The 15,021-nt window shown below is 44.1% G+C and overlaps 1 protein-coding gene across 1 annotated transcript; it reads left to right on the top strand.

Moving 5' to 3' along the window:
• Positions 1-844: 844 nt before the first annotated feature.
• On the top strand, positions 845-14,466 carry LOC118779773 (rho-related GTP-binding protein Rho6). The gene is made up of 5 exons (XM_036532009.1): positions 845-1,122; positions 1,708-1,795; positions 10,039-10,148; positions 10,566-10,700; positions 11,258-14,466. Exons 1-5 carry the CDS (start codon positions 1,003-1,005, stop codon positions 11,501-11,503), a joined length of 699 nt encoding a protein of 232 aa, XP_036387902.1. The 5' UTR covers positions 845-1,002; the 3' UTR covers positions 11,504-14,466.
• The last annotated feature ends 555 nt before the right edge of the window (positions 14,467-15,021 follow it).

Here is a 15,021-nt window from a genome sequence, read left to right as displayed (position 1 = left end):
AGTTCATACATGTCCTTGGACACACCTGAAATCTTACGTGTGCGAAGGACAATAGAACAGCGAGCCAAGAAAATTTGTCATCACTGAATGTGCGAGCTGGAAGCAATGAAGACCTGTATATGTAGCTAGACTACAGTAGGTGCAAAACTTAAGTATGATGTCCTGACGGTGCTTTGTGCGACAGGACAGCTCTCTACAACTTACCTTATTTTAGAATGTTAATAAAATGAATGAAAAACGCCTCGCGTTGTAACCATCTCCACATATAAAGGAGAAAATCAGTATCGAGTCCAGCATATCTCAGTCTGTGAGATCTGTTACAAGGGCTACGAAAACGGTTATAAACTTAGCTTACTATCCACAAGGTTGTGGCCGCTTACCAGGCGGTTTCATTAGTAGGCCTTTAATAAAACCAATGCTTACGATGTGTGCGATTATAATAAACACAACCTACGCCTGTGCCTTAGCAAGGAATACAGGCAATTTCTACTTAAATGGTAAATTAAAAAATTTTGCATAATGTAACTTTGATCTCACATATTAACTTGTAAAGAATAGAGAGAGTGTGGATTTGGTTCCGAAAATCTCACCGTTATTATAGCCTAGGCGATAATACTATTTTTTTATACAGCGACCTTCTTTCACGTATCATGAATTAGCAACTGCTAAGACAGTTGACGCAGTAATCAGTTGGTAAGAACAGCAACGCAGCATTTGCTACGTGCATATACAGTCCATTTACATTAGACTGTGCCATGGAAAGGAGAGCAGTGGAATTTCGGGGGCAGTAGAACTCAGACTTGACCACCAGGAGATCCTTGAAAGCTCATTGGATGCCGGAGCCATATAAATTGCTGCAGCGCTGTAACTCAAATTAGACAACTGCGGACAGACGCCCAGAAATACTCGGGGGCGCTCAACACCCTTGTGACGAGCCCAGGATCGTAGTATTTTGCAAATATTTTGTGAATTGTGTGTTTCACTCTGATTTTTAAATTCACGATGAAGGAGAGAAGAATGACACAGCCGTTGGTGGTGAGGTGTAAATTGGTTTTAGTCGGGGATGTTCAATGCGGAAAAACAGCAATGTTGCAAGTCCTAGCCAAGGACTGCTATCCAGAGGTATGCGAATTATACTCTAAAAGATATGCGTCTTTGTGAATTTGAAATGTTGGAAAGACTGCAAAAATGCCTTACATGCTCCTCATTGATTAGGGCAGACTTGCATGTCAGTTAGAAAGCGCTTTTTATTTATCCTGGTCCATAGGGAAATTCACAGGTGGCTAGCGGTGTGTATACTGTGTCTGTAAGCTTCAAACTGCCTCGTTACCAAGCATGCGAATGTGATATGTCTATTTGTTATTTAACTGTATGCACTATGGATCAGTTATATTTAAATCAATTCGTTGGTTTGAGTTTAGCTGTTAGTGTTGCCTAAGGTCGTGAATGGCACGTGGCAAGAATGATTGACAGTCATCTATTGTTCGATTTAGCCAAATCCACGTATTTCGTACAGGCTTCAAGGGTCAATGTATTCGATGCAAGTTACTGAATACGTTTAATTTGCATTCCAATAGCATATCCTTGCTTTTTAAATGATTGATAGTTCGCTTGCATGTTGGTACGTAACATGATAGCCTAATAGCATGATTATGAATAAAAACATAAAAAATAACGCTGACACTTATTTTCTTAATGTCTTTTTAGACGTATGTGCCAACAGTGTTTGAAAACTACACAGCCTGTCTCGAGCTAGAAGAACAGCGGGTAGAACTGAGTCTCTGGGACACGTCAGGTGAGAAGATTCAACGCCATGCCCAAATATATTAGGGTGCTGTCAAATCTTTGAAGAGAGGCTTGTGTGGAAAGAACAATATCAGCTGCTATCAAGGCTGCAAATGATTCTACAAGAACGCAGTATGAAGGGCATGACCTGAAGCTCAGCAAATGATGTTACATACGTGTGCAAAAGTTTGCAGTGTTGATCTATATTTGCATGGCATCGGCGTAACGCCTATCGAAATCCAGGAACTAGGCTGTCAGAAGAGTGATTATCATAATCACGATTGTAACAAAACGTAGGCAACCCACGGAATAGTGACCTAATTATTTCGAATTCACTTGTTGCGTATATCTAATCTATAATTAAAGCGTATTATTAGACGGCATAGCCGGGCGGTTTTGTTCAGTGTTCGCATCACTGGGCTGCGCCTGCGGAAAAAAGGGCTACAGGCTGCGCGACGGCGTTGCGATGCTTGATGTGATTTTAAATAGCCTTTGTTTAGATCAGAATATAGTGGCAGTATAATTTTCGGATGAGTGACTTGTGTAAACCGCGCAAAGATTCTGGCAACAGTGGACTGCGCGCATTCTGTTATGCCTGCTGAAATGGCAGCCTCTTGTGATATCTTAAGTGAGCCAATGTGTCGTGTGAGGAATACAGATTTGTGCTGCTGGAGTCGTGGTAATGATAGACATAGGCGGTGTTGATTTCTGTTCTGCTTAACCAGACAGTCCTCACCCTTTACAATGCAGGTGCCATGTAAAACTTGGATCTTTTATTCTGAATGCAGATTCCGGGGTTTATGGTGCTGTCATTGATGTTTTTACTTGGACAAGTAATTGGATTTTCAGTGCCTGGTGATTGTGTAATGTTGACGCTGACTACCGCCAGTCTTGCATGGAACGCCGGTTGAATTTTATGAAGCCTATCCATTGGACCTCAGGATGTAGCAAATGTAATATTTGGTTAAAATCAGGGAAAAATAAGATATTTTAGCGCACTGATATCTCTAGACCCCTCGGCAGTATTCCTCACGAACTCGCACGCCTCCTGCAACAGACGAAAAATTCCGCAGTGCTCATGATAAGTCAGTGTGCTTGTCGGTTGAATATTTAATCAGCGTATTTGTACTTTGGCAAGCATCTTAATATGTAATGACATTATTACCCTGCTTTACGCTTTTCATTAATACAATGTTTTCTCTTGAGACTTGTGAAATACAACAGTGGGCTACAGAATGTTAATTTCAGAACTATGGTGATGTGCTGTTTAATTAAAGTGATGGACCCCATGTTGACAAGTGCTTCCGTCTAGTGACTAGTGGTTTTAAATAGAAGCTCAGTGTTGTCTAGGGTCTGTTGAGGTACTCAAGATTCAAGTATTCAGTTTTGCTTAAAAGGGGTCATTCAAAGTCATATCCAGTAGGGAGATGCTTGACACGTGTTGCTTGATTTTCAAAGAAGGGAGGTTTCAGTGGAAGTGTTCCAATGAATGAATGATTTTTACAATGAGTACATAATTATTGCAAGATAATAATGTAATGCCAATATTTTAACACTCCGCTTTTAGAGAAGCTATACTGTATATTCCAACTACTTGTCTGTAGACTTCCAACCATTTCTTCACCACAGATTTTTTTGATGCTGACTAGGGCCTGTCAACAACTGTAACAAAAGCATAATTCTTCAGCACCTTGCCACATAGACTATTGCTGCACTAGTCCATTCTCTTGTATTGTTTTGTTCTTAATACACTTGCCCTCAGCTAAATAATTGTTGTGTGTAAGAAACTTAAAACCCTGTATTAATAAAATAATCATAATTAAGGGTTATTTCCAGAACTTGTCAGTTTAAGCAGAGCCACTTGTTTAGTGCTTATAGCTGTATGTTTGAGACCCATTTTTGTCATATTTATATTTATACTTGCTACTAATGTGAAGAAAATAACAAACACATTTGTTGTTTGTGAATTCACATGTATATTATGACATGAATGGTAGAATCCACAAGGCTACCAGTTCCTAAAAATAACATAATAAAAATAACAAGTAAAAATAACAAATAACACAATATGCAGGATGCAGTGATTGAAGCAGCCATTGGAAGGTGAGCAGTTTCCTGACTGGTGATTTTACTGGCTGAGCTGCATAAATGTGTGCCTTGTCAATGCTTACATCACAAAGAAAGTGTTACTGCAGGTCACATAATCTGATCTCTCATTTTGAGGTACACATACTCATAGATTGACCCTGTCTCGACATGAAATACAGTACAGCTTGCTAACAACCATCCATGCATCCACATGCATTAACTATATAGCTAGCAACAACTTTTACTTAAAGCAAGTTCATTAGTTTATGGTTATGCTATGTTTTTCAGCAGCTAGCTAACACTATTCATCAGATAACCATCTATGCAGTATTGCCTAGATGGTCCAAGTGAAAAGCTGGGTTGGGGTCTACCTCAGCATTACAATACATATTCACTAGCTAGCTAACTAGCTCTACTTGTACTCACCATGAGTTATGAAAAACAAGGTATTTTGCCATTTTCTACACAAACCCTTGACACCTGTATACATTCTCATACTGGCAGGAGGTACAGGAAGTGCAACATTGGTACCCCGGCCACCAACTTTGTTACTCCGCCCAGCAGGATCACTGCCTGCTCCACCCAGGGTCCTGCTTCATTAGTAAGAAATGGACAAGCTCACAATGGCAGGCAGCATACAGGCACACCTCTACAGGGGGACCAGACCCCTCTGAACTTTCACCTGGTCTGACAAGACACTGGTAGCAATTTCCAGAAGACTATTAATGGCAAGTGGCTCTCCCAATATGCTACCTGCCCCCCCTGAAACAGGGGAGCTGGCCCTGGCAAAATCCCTTTTCTACTTTGGTGCTCATGCAAACAAAGCCCAGATAAGCTGTATGGTTTGTAATGCATTCCATTGTAACAGACCATATCAATATAAGAGAAATGTGAAAAGAAATTGTTAATAAAGACAGAGTATGCATGAATATGCACTATCTATTCTTCTCATCCCGACCAGCAGCTTTGATAAAATAAAATTAGCAAGCTCTTTGATGTAGAGGCAGAGGGCAGGTAAGGACGAGAGAGAGAAGACAAATGCCATTTCCTTCCATTGACAGCATTACGCCATGGTTCATTGTCGTGAGGTTTAGGTAATGGCAGACAGAGGTGGTTTGAGGTCTTAGGCACCTCCAGTTCTTGGATATCCCAATTATTATTATTTTTTCTGGCAGATCACACTGTGGAATTCATTGACTCCTGCTTCGTCTGCAGACGCGAGATCAGTTTGATTCAGTGATTACTCTCGGGGTTTCAAATCTCTTCTGAGGGCACATACCCATCTGTAGTCTGATTACGACCTGCGTGCTTAAATCTCATGAATCTTTCTGGTCTCATCAGGATTCGGTTCAAGAGGGCAGACGGCTGCATTTGCATGCATACTGTACCTGCACACACAGTAGAGCATGAGACAACAGTATGGGGTGTTTTGCTAGAGAGCGGGTGAGGTTCTACAATGTTTTGCACGGAAACGTAGTGTAATCTGCATTGCATCAAATTCTGATAAAGGGAGCATATTTTTGAGCTGCTCTAATCCCAAAAACACTCAAACCCTGATCTGATTGGACGCTGTACAAATGTGCCAGTTGGCATGCAAAGGGGTGATTTCATTGGGGGGGACTGGGGGAGGTTGGCAAGGGAGGGTGGCAACAGATGAGGGATTCAGCAAAAGATGCCCCTGACCTTGAAGAGAAGCCTTTAAACCCTTATATAATTGAAATCGGCAAAGGATTTTGTGTTTTTAGTTTTTTCCTCTCCCCTATATTGAATTCCAGATAAGTTCAGTGTATTTTTTTGGTGGTTGTCCACGATATGGATAGGACAGTGATTGGAGCAATTTCCTGCACTTTTAGCTCCAGAGGTGTCGCGGAATGGTCTGGTTTTTGCACATGCGGCATCCTCCTAAGGTGTTTATCTCTTGGGGGGGGGGGGGGTTCTGCGAGCTGCATTATTGATCGGTGAATCATGCGTCTGCACCTTCCTGTCGCCCCGTGGACGCCCAGGGTGGGGGGGGGGGGAGGCGGGGGGGGGGGTTAGGTGAGGTCACGTGACATCACGCGAATCCCGGTTGTGTAATAACAACTGGCTGGCGCTGATGAGCTTGCCCCGCCGCGATCCGTGCTAATTATTCCGCTCCGCTGGGCGTTGCTGCCCGCGCGGTCGAGTGGGCGGAACGATTGCTCTTATTAAAGAGGCTTTCGGCCATTGATCGGTCTGGCCTCATCAGCGAGTCGCCCAGCCACTCCGCTGGGAGGGAGAGCAGAGATTTACAGGCGCTGATCAATTGGGTGCATTAATCAGCCCGCCCAATCAGACAGGGGCAAGTCTGGATGTGCAGGCTCAACTCTGAAGATGGGCTACCTATTTCTAATGGGAGTTACGGGAGCGGTTATGGGTGTCAACATTGGAATAGCACTGTAGTGTGTCCTTCATATTTATTCTGTCTCCAATGCTACAGTAACAACACATTGAAACCAACCCTTGCATATGTTTTGTTCTTTTACAAATAGGCTGATGAATAAAGAAAATGAAGTAATACCACTGCAGGAAAGTTAAATATAATCACAAGCAAATGAGCTGAAGAACTAAATATTCAATTAGGGGATCCGGTGTGAAAATTTTAACAATTGTTTTCATAAATAAGACAGATGAAACATGAAGTTTTTTTTTTTTTAAATGGTAAGTAATTTTCTCATCTGCAGAGACTGGCTGACCTCACACTGAGGCATTCTCAGCAGCAGGCTCAGTTTTCTCTTCTATTGTGAGCCAGAGCGCCGCCCTCATCCCTCGTTTCAGAGATTTCGAGAGAGCATAGAACCCACAGAATGCGGAATGGTGGGCATTCCCTCGAGGGGTATGTCCCAGTGCCCCCTTGTGGCCGAGGGTTCCCACCCTCCGTCCCTCTTGGGAATTTTTTGTGGCATTGCACTGTAGCCCCGGCAGGGGCTGTGGGCTGCGTTTGCCAGGACATGTTCCTGTATCTCTCCCAGGGGAGCCACAAACCTGAACTCCCCATATGCTTTCAAAGAGCCTGTGGCTGTGCTAGGTAATTTCAGTAAACCCTCAGACCTGGGGAGGGGGCTCTCGCTGTCTGAGACAAAGGGATAAGATGTGGAATTTTGATGCAATGTGGAATTCAGAGTGCTGTTCTCAAGTGAGGAGATGGGCTGTCTGCTTGTGGCATCAGCCGTTTCCTGTTGAGGAGCGGAGGCCTCATTCGTATCAGTCACAGTTATGCCGTGGCCCAGTTTCCATTTTAGTACTGAGCTCCAGGCGTGCCATCATGGAAAAGGCTTTTGTCGAGTTATGAAACCCTGTTCAACAGAATGCACCCCCCCATCTCCTGTCTCACTGATGGTTTAATCCTTCAGATTTACTTTTTAATATCCAAAATATAATCAATCTGGTGGATTTATTGTGTGAGTTCTCATGCGGTTCATTTCAGCCATTAGAGGAAACACCCATGCCATTGCAAATGAGTATAGGCTGTATTCCTCTGCTGTGTTACATTATAGGATAACAGGTAGCAGATATAGCAGAAAACACAGCCTCCGTCATGGATTCCACAGGATTAAAATGACCATACATTCCAGTCTGCTTTACTAGTAAATGCTCTCCATACTGCTGTTTTGGACCTGGTTCTTTAGATTCCTACACCATATAGCTTATGCTATATGCCATATACTTATGCTAAAAGGGTAGGAAGTAGTAGCATATCCCTTGAGAATTGTTTTTTTTTAAATTATTTATTTCCTTAGCAGATGCATTTACCCTGCAAAATTTCAAAAGTTATTAGTTTAAAATGAACTTTCACAGTTCAGATTTATAAACGCGTGATTCAATTTGCGAAAAACAAATAAATATACTAAGTGCTAATCTATAATCTGTAGATTTACACCGTAATTAACCTATGTGCCAAAATATAATTACAAATCTGTCTACACTATTGGTGATAGAGGCTGAACTTGGCTTACCATGGATGTGTTTTGGGAAACAAAGTAAGAATACAAGCGTAAACCCACACACCATCATTATCTGGGTCTGAAAAGTCCCACTGAAGGAAGTAAGGTAAACACAGGTGAAGTGCCCAAGTGCAGAGCATGAAGTGCTACATAGTTTCGTAAAAAAAAAAAGACAACCCAACCTTACAACCTTTGACCACAGCTTGACTCCACACATTCCCTCTCTTTGTCAGCATCTGGTAGCTGCAGCCAACAGTGAAAAGTGTGATATCTACCTACCCATCTACCCATTAGCAGTCATCAATTATGCACGGAATCATTAGGAGTTAAGTGACAGAGCTGGATGCACCCCCTCCTCCCCCCGCCCCCCTGTGCAACGTGACTAATTAGGCTAATTTAATAGAATTTGCTCATCGGCCCCTCTGAGTGCATCAATCTCCCTGTCGCTGTCTTTCAATCGGTTTCACTTTACATCGCTGTCACTTCCCAGGTCGCTTTCTCCTTGAAGCCCTTAATCCCTTAAAGGAGGAAACCTTTGGCCCGCTTCTAATGCTCAATAGACTTCTGAACCAAGGAGTTCTATAAGACGTGATATGTTGACATCTCCCAGAAGGCCATTCACCATGCATTGCCCCTTTTAGGTGATTTACACTCCGATTATGGTGTTCTGCACAGAGTGGTCTGCTTGGAAGGCTGGCTACATTATTGCAGTGCATCACCTTCATTTGAGGAGTGGTGTTAATACCTCAAGAATAACTGCGTATAAGCTTAACACTGGACCCATTTACTCCTAACAAAATTATTTACACATAAGCCCTGAACAATGTCTCTTCTTCTTGTTGAATTTGACAGAAGGGTAAAGAGCAACACCACAGCTATTGGGTTTCTTGATTGGCACATTAGATGTTCTACACCCTGTGCAAACAAAAGGCAGATCAGTGACAAGGCCTCTCTGCTGGAATTCAACCCTGAGGTTTCTCATCATGCTAGACACGTTCAGCCCACTTTCATATTCTGCTTTTCATATTGTATTCATATTCTGTTCAGCGCTAAGCCGGGGTAGAGGATCTGCTGCCCTGGAAGACAAGCCTGCTCACGTGAGACTGGTTGGTATCAATATCCACATCCTCTGTGGGTGTAGCATTACAGGGCTCAGACAAAGAGGGAGGGGATCCCGCAGGTATTTTTATGGCGGCCGGTTTTGCAAGCACCGTACACTCTGTCCTATCAGATGCACATTCCTGTAACACAGAAATCAATAGAGGGCTCTCCTTTGCCCCCGGAGTCTCTTTTTTTGTTTTGTTCCCCCACCCCCCTCCCTTTTATTGGATTTCATGTGGGATTCTTCTTATATTAAGAAGCCAATAACTAAGGACTCCCACCCTCTCACTGTGCGTGTATATGAACATGGTTTATTAGAGGAATGTCTTTGGCTGTATGTGGGTGGCTGTGGAGCGCAGTGAAATGAATCGCAGGGTTTGGGGGGGGGGGGGGCGAGATGGTTGGGGGGGTTGAAGGAAAGCCTGAGTGTGGGCGGTGGGGAGGGGTGGGCAGAACACTGTATGCTGACAGTGCGTTCCGAGGCTGTTGCTGTGGTTACCGGAAAGGGGAGGGGGTGTTGAAGGTATCTCAGGCGGGTGGGGGGGGGTACCCTGCATAGGAGTGGGAGTACCCGGCTGCCCCTAGCCTGTTGCGTAATCCTAAAATAGCGCTAATGAGGATTCAGTTCCTCACCGTCATCTTCTGCTAAATGCCAAGAGAGGAAGGGGGAGAGGGAAAGGTGAGGGATACTTTTTGGTCTGCGAAAACCAGACAAAAAGAAAATGGGAGCCCTCACCCACAGTGCTTAAATGGAGAGAGTGCCACAGTTTCCCGGGGGGGTGGGGGGGGGGGGTTGGAGGGGGGTTCGGATAATCATCAGCATCTTAGTTTTCTCATCTCCCGCACGTCCGGCCTCCGCCGCTCTCCCTGCACGTGTCTTGGATCAGGTGTTTCGCTTCCAGCTTGTGTGGGCGCTCATTTCAGGAATGTAACCAGACGAGGGTTCTCATTTCAGACACTCGGCAGTTCAGCTGAATCCCTTTTCTCCCTGAATAATGAAGGGGATGATCGCCATAAGTAATTCCCACCGAGGTGGAAATGCTCCACTGTCTCATTGCTTTGCCTGTCTAGCTGGAGAGTCAATGCCGCTTTTGTCCTCCAGGTTCCCCATACTACGACAACGTGAGGCCTCTCTGCTACAGCGACTCAGACGCAGTCCTCCTCTGCTTCGATATCAGCCGCCCGGACACCATTGACAGCGTGCTGAAGAAGGTAACAGCCCTCTAACACTACCTGGCACTGTAACTGCGGAGGCCTGTTCTTTGACCCATAGTTCCTGGATAGCATCTTCTACAATGCTATCCACTGTGGGCCTGACAGACTTTTGATTCTCATTCAGTTACCTCCTGTTGAACTCACTGACAGTCTAATATGAGGTTTACTGGAGACAAAGTAATAGCTACAATTTTGTTTGTAGTACAAGCATAAGTGTAAGCTGTCATGAGGGCTTTGGTTTAGTGGATCTTCTTTTAGGTCACTACATACACCTGTGATTTGATGGGCTGAAATAAAGTGTGTCACATAATCAGGTTTACTCTTAATCTGACTGATTTGCTTTAATTTGTGTTGTACCGTGTATTACCGTGTCTTGTCCAACCCTGTTATAAAGCTTTGCCTATGTCTCCACAGTGGAAGACTGAGATCCTGGACTTCTGCCCCAGCACACGCATCCTTCTCATTGGCTGCAAGACGGACCTGCGCACAGATGTCTGCACCCTCATGGAGCTGTCCAATCAGAAGCAGACACCCATCTCCCACGAGCAGGTGAGCCTGAGTGCTTTAACCTTCTAGAGCGTTGGAGCTCTCACTTTCTAAAATGCACAACAAACCTTCATTGTTTCAAACAAAGAACACTCATATGCTCTCTCTGGTTTTGAAGGTGAACAAGCCAACAATCCAATTTCTGTACGCTCATTATGCCTCATTCAATCTAGACTCTTCAAATCCCATTATTGCAAAGGGCATCATGGCCTCTTCTCATATAAATGATCTGTAATCTGCATTTCAGTGAGCTTTTCAAATGTGTGTCTTACTGGAACTTGTAATACTTTTCCAGTAAAATGGCACTCTGTACTTGAGTAAATGGCCTGTAAATGGCTGGTGTACAAGTCCAGTTAAGTCTTTAACAAAGTTAAAGCTTTTTGTGGATTTCATTTTCACACAGAACCACAGTATCTTTTAAAATACCACTTTTAAAAATCCCTCTAAAGAAAGTTATAACCCCTCTTGCTATGCGCAGGCGTCTCCACCAATCGTGCTCGCTGTTTCCAGAACAGCATCACTCATGTTCGCCCCCCCCCCCACTCTGTGCTCTGCCGCAGGGTTCGGCCTTGGCCAAGCAGCTGGGTGCCGAGGCGTACCTGGAGTGCTCAGCCTTCACCTCAGAGAAGAGCATCCACAGCGTCTTCCGCACGGCCGCCCTGGCCTGCATCAATAAGCTGCAGCCCGCCCTGAAGCCCAGCCCCACCCGCCGCCTCTCCAAGAGACTGCTGCACCTGCCCAGCAAGTCGGAGCTGCTCACCTCCACCTTCAAGAAGGAGAAGGCCAAGAGTTGCTCGGTGATGTGAGCCGGGGCGGGGGGTGGCGGGGGCCGGACGCAGTGACCAGCGCCGCCCTTTGGGTTGGGAGAGTGGGGTGGGGGGGAGGGGGGCTGGTGGAATCGATGACGAAGGGCTCCTTCTCAAACCCCTCCTCACACCCTGAAATCCCCCGAAACGACCAGACGTCCGCTGCCCGTAAGCTCCCCGATTTGTATAGTGCATCGGTTTTCTCTCTCGCCTGTACCTTGTCTCACATCGAGGTATAACCATGATTGTTTCCCCTTACCAGCATTGCTTTGTACAGACCTAATTTCATTAAAAAGCGTCACTGGAGATCTGGGGCAGACCAAAACAGACTGGGGAAAACGTACGTATGTGTATTTCCACATTGTGACATTCATGCTTTTGAGGCAATGCAGTGTATATGTTTTGGGAGGTCCATCTAAGTGGGCTGACGTTTTCCCATTTTTTGATGTTAAAATGCTTGTATCCTGAGAATATGCACTTTAAGGTGTTGATGAACAAACTGCTGCATAAGATCATATCTGAAATGGATGGGTTGTTTCACCCCTGTGGAACATGGCAGGTAGTTGGGGTGTCTGTACCCAGTCCTACCAAGGACGTTGGCTGAAGGCGGCCCTGAAATCTACAGTGGATTCACTTGCTCTGGAAAGAGATGTTCCCAATTGCTCTCTCGCTCCTTACAGTCCCCTCAACAACACTGACCTCAAATCAGTGTTCAGTGAGCGAGTTGATCCTGACATCCTCTGCTCCCTGACTGGAGATGCTCAGAAGGTGGGGGAGTGGCTTGAAACCGGAAGCTCCTCCCCTCTATGCTGACATTAAGCTGCTCACACCAGGCCGAGAGGAGTGATGTATAGAGCTGGAGGTCTTAGGACAGACTGGGAATTAAAAGTGGGGCACAAGGGTTTTTTAAGGAATGGTAATAAATCTCAAAACAATCACTCCATCCAATTACATTCTTCAAATGAAACGCATTAAAATGCAGATATACTCTCTGGCCGTGTTTAATATTTAAATTGTACATTGTCGTGTGTTATTTAAAAAGGGGACAGAAGTGATAAATTCTTTGCTGTGAGGAGGACTGACGCCTAGGGGATCAGGGAGGACATTAGAGGGGTTATTGGCGTTATGGCTCTCCCAGCTGCTGTGGAGTTTAGGAAATCAGATCTGTCTAAGTGACACCCAGGCCAATTTTTTAATCCCACTGGAGGGAACTGTAAACATGCCGCCCAGGGGAAGGAGGGAAGATTAACTGCATGGCCGACACCATAAAGGCAATGTGATTTTCACTTTCAAAAATCAGATTATTCAGAAAGATATTGTTCAACAGAATGGTGCGGTGTGCCACACTTACATTCTTAATTGACCTTGGGAAAAAAAGTCATGGGTCAAAATACATTGTAAAATAAGCCTTCATTGCATCACTGTCATAATCCTAGTTTTTCTTCAGATGTTACAGTCTGGAACATGATGCCCGTCTTCCTTTTACTCATGGTCCTGTGTTTCAGTAAATACTACTGTAGCACTCTGACCCAATGCCTTTGCTTTCTCCTCATGAAAGGCACCTCCAGTTTCTCAGCTTCACCTCCTCCACGTGACCCCATTCCTGTACAATCCATGCGATTCCCTCCAATATGCAGACCATGCCTCGAAACAGACATATTAAGATGGCTTGTCTCAGAGCCTCAAGTTGACCGACTTCATGTTAAATCCTTTCTTTCTTGATTATGTAACTTGCAGCTGATTAATCCCGAGCTCAGCTTTTAATCATAAGGACGTCAGTGTTATCGGAAAGTAGACCTAGATTAATTGACTTGTTCCACAGAGGTCGTTAGCACTTGATCCAAGAACTGATTCAAGGAAGATAACTTCTGGGAGCTTACTGAACTGCCAGGCAGTCGTCACAGGTCCTTTGAGACAGAGGAGGCCATCTCATATTGTGACACAGATCGGATGTCGGTGTGACACAAGGGCTTATGGAAAGGGAAGAGCTTTCTAGAGTTAGTGCGTGAAATCGTCAAGCCTTCTTGAACTGCTACTCTCTCTAAGTATGCAACATCCAGTTTATTCATGGGAGGTAAACACAGGGTCATGAAAACAAAGTATCTGTTACTGCATCATCTCATTCACAGACTGGGGGAGCTAGTTGTTGTAAATTGTCTTCAACAATTGCTTATTGTTGGTGAGCTTTTTTGACTTTGGGGGAAGAAGGTGGCATCCATCTTACTTGCTAAGAGTGCAGAAAATTTGGCTGGGGAAGAGTACTTTTTGGGTTGGGAGGGGCACCGGGATCATGGTAACAGTGAACGGGCTGGTCCTGTCCAAAGAAAGCTATTTTTCCATTTTAACTTTTATTGTTAAGTCATTGTGTTTTTGGTTTCTTCAAACTTGAAATCAGAATCTCCCCATTCTTCTTTGTTATACTCACTGAAGTCATCTCATATTTGGAGCTGTGGACGGCCCCTACGGTGCATGACTTCAGGAAGTGATTTGCACAGAGACTTGTTCTTTGGACATACACTGATTTTTATTTTTGCATTCCCAAGCCACAACTGAAGTAGGGGTAACTTGAGAAGGGCTCTTGGGTTTGTAGAGCATTTTGTGCATTGGAAGAAAAGGGATGATTTTCAAAGGGATGTCTCTCATCTTTCATCGTAGCATCGGAACCACTGCTTCATGTGACGGCTGGAGATTCATGGGAATTGATCCGTACATCTTCTAATTGGTCCACATCCTTTGGGTGTTGATCACGTTCGGAGGCCAAAACGATTGCATGCAAAAACATATCCAGACTAGGCCAGTTCTCTGAATTTCACAGCCGTTGTATAGCATTGGAACCCTTTCAGACTCTTACCATGTCCTTGTTAGTTGAAAGCCAACAAAGTCTGGTTGTACATATCTTGTTTTATAATCTTTGTAAAACTTCTGAAAGAATGTTGGAAAAAAATACTATTGAATCAACCGCAGAGGAAAGGAAAAAAAGGATTTGTGATGTAAAATATCTTCATCTTATTTATTAAGTAAATATCAGAGGTTAAATGTTGCTATTTTTGTTTTTATTTAACATGTGCATTTGTAACTTTGTTTTGAAATCTATTTTTAAATGGACGTTGAAATTTTCTCCCTTTTTCCCCTGTCACTTTATTTTAATAAAGCCTGCCTTGTTCAGCAGAACTTGTGAGGTCTCTAAGTTCATGTAGGAAATGAGTCGTGCAGCTCTAAGCAGCTTTTTTGAAGAGACATATTCTCTTTAATTCTCTTTAATTCTCTCTTTACCGAACTGTTGGTGCTCAGCTTTAGACAGGATCTGCTGTGGACCACTGAACACATCCGTAATACCAGGTGCTCTGAATCAGGCTGAAAAATTAAGAAAGAGCCAGTTCACATGGAGCAACAAGGAGGTTCATGACAGGGAATTTATATGACCATATAGAGGGTGCAGTTGGCTGAAGGAGCATTCACACCATGTTTACAGATGGTTTACAGAAATTTTCACACAACAACAGTAAAACAATGAGCCC

This window comes from Megalops cyprinoides, chromosome 6, assembly GCF_013368585.1.
Source record: "Megalops cyprinoides isolate fMegCyp1 chromosome 6, fMegCyp1.pri, whole genome shotgun sequence".
NCBI classification, from domain to species: Eukaryota; Metazoa; Chordata; class Actinopteri; order Elopiformes; family Megalopidae; genus Megalops; species Megalops cyprinoides.
This window is presented reverse-complemented; position numbering and strand designations above follow the sequence as displayed.